The sequence below is a fragment of the Habropoda laboriosa genome, unplaced genomic scaffold, assembly GCF_001263275.1.
Source record: "Habropoda laboriosa isolate 0110345459 unplaced genomic scaffold, ASM126327v1 scaffold871, whole genome shotgun sequence".
NCBI classification, from domain to species: domain Eukaryota; kingdom Metazoa; phylum Arthropoda; class Insecta; order Hymenoptera; family Apidae; genus Habropoda; species Habropoda laboriosa.
Genome location: NW_017100958.1, coordinates 19,413 through 28,833, shown reverse-complemented (window position 1 = coordinate 28,833; position 9,421 = coordinate 19,413). Strand labels below are relative to the sequence as shown.

At 43.1% G+C, this 9,421-nt stretch overlaps 1 protein-coding gene across 1 annotated transcript in view; it reads right to left on the bottom strand.

The window, feature by feature from the left end:
* LOC108577670 (endothelin-converting enzyme 2-like) overlaps nt 1–9,421 on the bottom strand; it is a 77,078-nt gene that overhangs the window by 56,459 nt on the left and 11,198 nt on the right. Inside the window, 1 exon segment of the mRNA XM_017940858.1 lies at nt 1,594–1,701. Coding sequence (XP_017796347.1) covers nt 1,594–1,701 — 108 coding nt within the window.

The following is a 9,421-nucleotide window of genomic DNA, read 5'->3' as shown; positions in this document are numbered from 1 at the left end:
GACGAAATGAAGCGGATTAAACGTATCGTCGAACATGCGCCTCCTCGGCGTTAAGAAACGGACGCGTGAAAAGCGAATTCTGATAAAAATCGAGGATTTCTGTTCCTCTTTTTCACAAATCAAAAATATTTGGAGACACTAGACTTTTAGAGGGAAAAAGGAAGCAAAGTCTCTCGGCGTCAAGAAACGGACGCGTGAAAAGCGAATTCTGATAAAAATCCACGATTTCTGTCCTTCTTCTTCACAAATAAAAAAATATCTCAAAACACTAGTCTTCTTTCAGAGGAAAAAAATTGTAAAAAAGGAAGCAAAGTCTAAAGGAAAACACGGACAAAATGTTTATCTACAGCTGGAATTAGGATGAAAGGTAAATCGCTGTTGCCCCGTTCATAAATGCTACGAAACGCGTTTCACGACGAGGGAAACGTGCAGGATCGACGTACGACGTCGATCGAAAATTCTCGTTTTATTGGCCACGCGAGTTTCGTGATTTCCGTGCGTCTGAATAATCGATCAGCGCGCAGACCAAACGAATACCTCAGCCGCGCCACGGAGATTCCACAAATAGAGAGGAAAGTAGCACGGGAACGAGGGCAAAGAATGGAACATCTGTGTCGACGATTGAATATATGAATGAACGCTGCGACAGACGTATGCACGTATCATGGTTACGCGATGCGACACACGACGCAACACGTGCGTCTTTGCGGCGGAACGCCTCCTTTATGCGGAATTTCCTTTTGTCTTCTCCTCCTTCTCCTCCTTTTCTTCGCAACACAGTTTCACGGTCTTTTTCCGAGGGAAAATTAACTCTTTGCACTCAGCGCCAAGTTTCTGTTTGCACTCCAACGTGTTCAAGTTTTATATTAAAAGAAGTAAAAATAAATAAATTGAGAAACACAAGTTTTCTATTAAGTTTGCTGCTTCGTTTTATCCCCGCAAAGTATAACAGAGAAACAGTGTCTAACGTCGCGACTTTCTGTAGCCTCAATTATTCTCGAAAAAGTGGTAAATAAACTAAATTTCTTATTGAAAAATTGGAGAGAAATAAACAGATTTAAGCTTTGCTGCACCTAAATTCGCAGGCGTCTTAAACCGCAATGCGTAATTATACACGACTGTAACAAAGAGTTAACGAAAGCAATGAAAATAAATCATTTCAGAAAAATTCACAATTTCCTATTTTGCAAAGTTTCACCGCAAAATTGCGTCGAACTCGCCGATCGATCGTCTAAAAAAAAAATATACTCAGAGTGCAGAGGGTTAAAGATAGAACGCAAACTTCAAAGGCGGAACTTCCTTCGGCGAGGACTTTCAACTTTCCCAGAGGCAATCTCGAAGAGACATCTCGAAATCACGCGAAGCCATCCATCGCGGCGGATGCAAAGAGCAACGGGAAGGGCAATTCGGAGTGAACGTTTCGTTTTCATCGCGTGTAGCAGCAGTGAAACGACGCGAACGTGACGCATCGTCTGCGGAAGCGGCGTCGTTAGCATGGTCGACGCAACGACGCGCCCGGCGTAAATTTCCGCCCAGCACGCCGCATTTGTCTTTCGGCGATCGCGCGTACCGTATCGAGGAGGATCGACTTACCGGGTGTGAAATTCACCGGTTTCTCCTTGAATTCCAAACAGTCGCCGTAGAACTGGCCCAACTTCTCGAACTCGCCCACCATCTGACCCGTCTTGTTCGCTAACAACTCTGAAAAACAGGAAACGTGCCGATTATTAACCCCCTCCCTTGCGATTTTTTAATTATACACACTCTCGATTGTAAGCATCAGAAAGCAAGCTTAAACTTTCGTAAATATTAGGAAGCAAACTTAAACTTTCGTGAGCATTAGAAAGCAAACTTAAACTTTATTAGAAAATTACTGAGATCACGAGAAAAATATGATTTAGTCTGGAATCTCGTAGTATTAGATGTAGAAATGAATTCATTTCTTCGACTTTTGGGTAGAATCGAAGTTCTATTCAAAAATTCAGATAATTTCCACTATTATTGACGACCTTTTGCCATTTTTCTGCCAGCTTGCAATACCACTGCGATGAAAACTTGATGGCTTTTAACCCTACAGCGGTCTTCGGGTCTTTTTTGACCCACCGCCTTTTCATACTTTTAGTCATTTTAGCTGTTATCAAGTTTACGTTCCTTAACATTATTTCAAACGTTTATTGTCCAGGTTCATATGTCGCGTTGGAAACGAAAATTGTTTCACATAAGGTCTTAGATCTTTGTTCACCCAAAAGTCTTAAGTGTACAGTCAAAACGGAGAACGCTGTAGGGTTAATCAATTATGCGAATCCAGCCTAAGTGGAGAGAATTCACTTTTACACCTGATATCTTCTAAATGTCTATTTCTATTTAACCCTTTCACAACCATTCTTTTTTCACATTTCAACAACAATCTGCACTAAGAGTGTGACTCGACGACTTCACTGTTTTCAAACTTTCCTCCTCGATTCATACGCATGTTTAACCCCTGCAAAATTACCTGCAAAACCCCTGCACATTTAAAAATTCTGTAGAAATATTAAAAATCTCTTCCTCAATTTGCAAAAATTCAAAAATTTCCATATTTATTATCAACGATGTGGCGACCGCCACGGGGGGGCCACGCACCTAGGCCTGGCGACTCTTGGCCCTCGAGGCGAAGAGTCGAGAGATGTTTTCCAAACATCTCTGGGTTTCTTCTCCCTCGAGGACATGAGTGTTGCCTCGGAAATGCAGGCCCGCGCCCCCACTTCCGGGGACTTTCCCAGGGAAAAGGGGCTACTTAAGGGAGCCCGAAAAAAGGCACGAGGCCTTTTGTCGTAGACCTTCTCTGCGTCATATAGTTTACATTTAAAATTAGTTTAAGCATTACCGTTTAAATAAATATATTTATGCTACCCACTTTGCGTGAATAATCACCACGTCACTTCCAAAACAATATTGATATTTATTTCGATACAAATACAGACACATTTCTTACAATAAATATACAATTCTCCTTATATTCCACTCCGAGCTCGCTAAATTCTTCCACCGAATTTCCAATTTTTCAGAATACTCGAATTAGGTATTTCTCTCACCCCATAAATCCCGCCTCGTTAAGATATACATATCCAACGATAAACCAGAGATAGAGAAGAGTACAAGGTTTCGTTTCGAGCGTGTAATATACCGCGGTCGTAAAAAACGACGAACAATTATCCACCTCGAACCGCGGTGGAAGCGTCGAACGTTCCTCGAAATGCACGCAAACGTTTCGCATGGAAATATTCGACTACGTCTAACTCTTTCTCTCCTTCTCTCCCTGTAAATATACCGCGACAACTCGGCCCGGCATAAATCACGGATTCGTGGCTCTATAAAAAGATCGACGGGTTAAAACCTCGGGTGAAAAGTTCGGCGGAAATATACCGCGGAGTTTGCCATTCACCGTTCCGTAAATGGCAAAGGTTCATTTGGCCGGTGTTGAAAAGCGATCGAACGGGTAGGATGATTTGGTGGAAATAGATCAAACGAGAATTCCTCCGCGTCGAGACGGAGACGTACGGATGCACGGACCTGGTATTAAAATACCTGGCTGGAGTGGCGGTGAAAACTGGTCGAAAGTCGATCCTCACCGTTGCCATTAGCGGCGAGAAAATTCGCGTTCCATTCAAAATGGAAACAAGGTGAAAAGAGAGAAGGAAGGAGGGAGGGCGGTGGACCCTCTGTGTTGCGTTGATTTTCTTCTCGTGTAAATTTCCTGCAGTTTCAGAGCTGAATCAGCGGGAATTAGACTCGCGTAGAAATAGCATTAACACGATGGAATATTTTAATTAAGATTCGTTGTATTGCATTATGTTCGCGCAAATGAAATGTCGCTTTTTTTTTTAAGGGGCTGTGTACGAAATTTCGTACGATCCTGGATTTTTAGGCGTGATAATTAAGAGAGGAAATTGTTTGGACATTATCTGGGGTGATGAATAGGAGGATTTTTGGATTAATTTGGAGAAAGTGGGCGGAAAAATATTGAGGGACCCAACGGGAATCGAACCCGGGTCCTTCGGCTTAGCAAGCCGAGGCTTTGCGCGCTACGCCAACCACTCCCTCTCTATTGTCCCGTAGAGGTTTCCTATTTGGGCATGGAGGCCCCGATACTACACTCGGCCATCCTGAACTGACATTCGCCCTCGAATGTCCTCAGTGCAACACAACTCAACTCAACACTTTCGGGTACACTCCCCCACACAGTGGCACTCTCAGCCGAAACTCCGTTTCTCAACCCTTTTTGGGAGACGTGCAAACCCTCTCGTCACATGCTTTCATCTCACAGCGCCTGGCTTCGGTGCAGCCGTAGATTCCTCCATCCCGGCTGAGCACCCATTTGTAGGAACCTAGGGACAATATCGAGGGACCCAACGGGAATCGAACCTGGGACCTTCGGCTTTGCGTGCTACGCCAACCACTCCCTCTCTACTCTCCCTTCGAGGTTTCCTATTTGGGCCTGGAGGGCCAGATACTACAATATGGATTAGGATTTGAAGGATGCTGTGGAAATGAGGGGATACTTTGACGATGGTGTGCGTAATTTAATTCGTTGGATAATGAGATAAGAGGAAGGGCAGATTTCAAGAAAAATTATTGGAAACTATGTACAGTAAAAATATATGAAATTATTGTTATTACTGTTTCTTCAGAAACCTTCAAGTTTTTTTAACAAATAAATTACTTTGAAATGAAGACACTGCAACAGCAGCACTCAAAGAATTTTTCTATTCGAATACTAATGATTTTAAGAAAAATTATTGGAAACAATCTACAGTATTCTTTAACAAATAAATTACTCCGAAATGAGGACGAAAGGCTACCAATTACTCTAAATTTATTCTAATAAAATTTACTTAACCGCCTACCAAAAAATGTGCAGAATCCTGTTGCAAATGATTTAACTAAAATAAATCATTTCCCGAAAGAAAGAAAACGCCCCAAAAACCCAACGTGATACAATATCGTCGAAATTCATCCGTGCCATTTATTCCACATCGTATAGAATTTTTCCAAATAACTCGGTTGCTATTTCACGAAAAAAAAAAATTCATACCGATGGAATGTTCGAAAACGTTCCGAATACAAACGAACATCTCCCGGTTGCCTCTGTAAATCATACAGAGAGAGAGAGAGAACGGGCGGGATGTAACGAATAGACGCGACTGTAAAGGGAGAAGAAACGATAAAGACGGGGGAAAACGATCTGTGGGGGTAAAAGTTGGATAGTTCCTGCTCGTTCCTCGAGGTCGTTCGACGAACGATCGCGCGCCGCCCGTATGTGGAGCATTGTGTCGAGTCATAGGACAACGTGCATGACACACTTCCGTGTGCACGTATATCGATTAACATGAAATATTTATAGTACGGGCAACCGAGTGGCCGATCCGGCCTTCCGTGAGGCCTTTGCTGACCTCCTGTGGGACGTCCTCGACTTCCACGTCTTCTCTTCCTTTCCACTTTCTGTGCTTTTATTACTTTACGCTTTTGTATTGCGCATATTCAACGGTCGATCGTTACCGTACTACACGGTCCTTGACCATTTTTCAACGCGTTTCTGTAAATTTCGCTCTGATTCGGTCGCTTCAATTTTTTCCGTCCTCTCCCTTCTCGGTCTCTTCTGCGCGGAGTTCTTCCAACTCTTTACCAAGAACTTTTCACGGGAGATAAAGCTTCTCTACGGTAGCATTGAATTTTGTTGGAGAACTAAAACTGTTCGTGGACGCTGTGAGACTTTTGAGAGAGAGAGTGAATGATACATGGATCAATTTTGAAGATTTCTTCCTGGATATGTTATTGGAGGATCGTGATTTCTGGCTTCGTTCCTTCGTTTCTTAGGCGAGAGCAATGAAAGCTCAGGTAGGGAGCACACCCTTTTCGCTTAGTTTTAAGTTAGCGTAGGAGGTGGCCCAACGTGATTAACTTTACTCGGAATGTTACTAAGCGGTCCGTTCCAAAACTGTGTTACACGTAGATCTTTCCAAAGCTGAGCGCCAATGTCCTCTAGTTGAAGGAGTTCAAGGAACGTGAAGGTTCGGGAGAGAATGCAGAGGGTGCATGTTTAAGGAAGCAAGAGTGTGCAATGAGTGTCAATGTGGGGTAAGATTTGGAAGAGAGGAGAAGGTTTATAGTTAACGTAGACATTTCGGGCGTACCGACGACCAAACAATACACATATTACAGTAAAAACTTCCAAGACTCTAAACCCGGACACCACATGCGTCAAGACCATAAGTAATCCTATGTACACAGCAGTATAACAAATCGATGTAACAACAATTCCCCCACTTCCATACCATCAGACAGACACCCCTCGAGCATCCCGAAAAAACTAATCACCACCTCCTCGACATTCACACCACCAATCACAACACACACCCAGTTGATAAAAGAGCGAACATAGGCGCTGCAAAGACAGAACTCGTTTAGCTCTCGAAGCGCGCACAACAATCGCAACACACTCGGCTTTAGTGGAACTCTGCGGACGTTAGTTTATCGGGAGAGAGCGATACTACTTTAACCTCTTCAGGGATGATTTCCTCCCTATTTTCTCTAGGGCAAATATTGGAATTTTCGGAAAATTTAAAGGTACACAACACTACCGGCCAAACGTTTGGAATCACTGAGCATTGCAATTTGCACAAAAATTTCCAGAAAAATGTCAGCGACTTTGAGAACTCTTTATCATTCGAGTCAATTGATACGAGATAAATTGACAAATGTAGAATTGAGATAAACTTCAAATCTATAAAAAGTCAGCAGCAGACTTAATATTGATGAAAAGTGGGAGGTAATCCCAAACTTTCGGCCGGTAGTGCATGTGTCCCCGAAGAGGTTAAACATACTTTAAGTAAGAGTGTCGAATAAGTGTCGGAGCGTGGGGTAAGATTTGAAAGAGAGGAAACAGCGTAGTTACTATTTTAAAGTCGCTTTCCGAACCTCAATCACACACCCAAATGAAACTCCACATTCTCGATGATTCGTCAACGACCGAATTTTTCGTAAATCAGTTCTCGTCGCAGATGGTCCTCGAGAGCAGAGCAGTTCGATGCTCCAAGGAGAGATAAAACCGCGGAACCGAGGGGAATTTCGATTAATAATCTACGCGAGAGAACTCCTGGCTTCTCGCATTCAAAATCGATATTGAGCTCTCCTGCTCGACTTACGCTACTCGTCCTAGGCAACGCGACCGTAGAACGACTTAAGATTTAACGCAATCAACAGTGACGTCTCCTCGCTCTGTACAATTTCGACGAAAGAAACACCTGTTCTCCTCACTTTGCCTCCCTCGCACGATGGAAATTGAACATACAGGAATTGTTCCTATCTTGTGCGATAAAACAGACAACGATCAACTCTGTATACAAGAGATATTCTCTTATCTACGATTTCGTAGCGCACAGTTCTCAGTTTATCGATCGCTATTATGCGTGACTAGTCAATAGACGAATGTCCGAATTGTGTTTAATCGGTGGATTCGCTGGTTCCAGCCTACGTATACTAGATTTTCACGGCAATGAAATTCCATCGTGAATACCGCAACGGCGATCGAGCAACAGTTATTCCGAGGGAATCGGGTATAACTCTGGTGGTTATCCAGGAAACAAAGTAAAATTCTGCGCTCGATACCGCTAATACCCCCGATATTGACGTCTGAAGCCTGAAGCAACCCCTGTTATAAAATCGTCAAGGGAAAATCATGCGGAAAAGGGTGGAAATCGTGGAGAACAAAGGGTGTCCAATACACAGGGATGATATAGAAAAACGAGATGAAATAAAAACCGAAAATATATCAATTTGGAAAAATTGCAAGTTACTGCGAAATTTAAATGAAACAGGTAGCTGCTTTAACCATTCTTTCATAAACTCTTTATCACTCGAATCTACTGAAACGTAGAAAATCGCTGTGAATTCGAAATGCATCAAAAATTGGAAATTTCGAAAGATCGCAGAAATATTGATCCATAAAGTGAGTAAAATGAAACTGTAGCTAATAAAAAATGAATGCAATTTAATTCCAATTACTAACTAATTAAATATCGTTACACTTTTTCAAATTAAATTTACTTCAACAACAAACCAACGTTTCCCTCGAAACTGAAAATAACCGAAGGTTGGCTTGAAAATTAGCGTAAATTGGCAAGTGGTCCGCAACAACCGAACACCGAACCAATAGCATAAATGCAGGAATCGTTGGCTGCCAACATTTCCAGGGCAGTTTCGCGAATATGCACGACTCCGAGGTACCAACCGGAAGTCCGTCCGCGGTTCTTTCGCATCCACCGTCTGTTCCCGCCTTTTGTTATCACTTTCTCGTCCCGCGGTTCCGTCTAAATGGAAGCTCGAAAATTTCGGCCCGCTGGCCACGCGTACAGAAGCTTGGCCGGCTTTTGTCGACACTCGCCGGATAGCCTGTTTTCATTTTCCCTCGTATTTCACCGATTCACCCTCTTCTCCCGAACCCTTCCCCTTTCTTCCTTTTCCACGCATTTCTCCAAAGAAGCGAGAGCAGTAGAGAGAAGCGAACGAGGATTTATGAAACGCGGGCAGCACGAAAAGCTTGCAGATTTCTTTCAGTTTTGTCCATTGAAGTATACAACTAGTGGTTGGGAATGGAAAGTTCTGGACGATCGAACAGTCGTTAAGGCGTTGCATAAAAATGACTAAACCTCAGTGTGAATATTCAATAATCCCTCGCTGTGAAAGAAGAAAACGAGGCGAATTTCTGGCAACTCTTCCTCCTTTCCAACGACGAATGGGAAGGAAAAAGGTTTTTGCTGGACTGTTTCCACTTTTCCACTAACTTTGCAAACTGGGGAACTCTTTCGAATCGATTAAAACTGGACGTTTCAAGTTTCCTTGGAAAAGATATTCCAAGAGGTTTTCTCGTCCTTCTTTTGTCGTTCTTCTACGCTGAGATGTTAAGTTGTTTATCTTTTTTTTATTTTTTTCCAGTTAGAGGTTGATAAGAAGCCGTTGAATTTTCATAGCGACGCCAGTTTACGCTCGGCACGCGCGCACTATGATGCAAATCGCGATCGTATAACGGGTGGGTATGCTTTTTTTTACGAGCAGTCCCGTTGCAGCGTTAGCGAGACGCTGCCGCGTATTATTTCACCGTAACATCTCGGTAATGCGCGCGGCCATAATGGCCGGGCAGTAATGTATTCCGTGAAAAAGGGGATATTAAAAGCAGAGCCCGGTTGCGAAACTTTCCCGACTTCCAGTAATCCTCTGTCCACCTTCGGCGAATTTCTTTGATGGTTCGTAATTTCGCGATTAAGACGCCGCTTGGAAATTTCATCTCCTCGAATACAGAGAGGAAATAGGAGAGGGAGAAGCTTCTAAGGGATCTTTATAAACATATTTGTTAGGGATTGGGTTTATGACATGGACGCCTGTT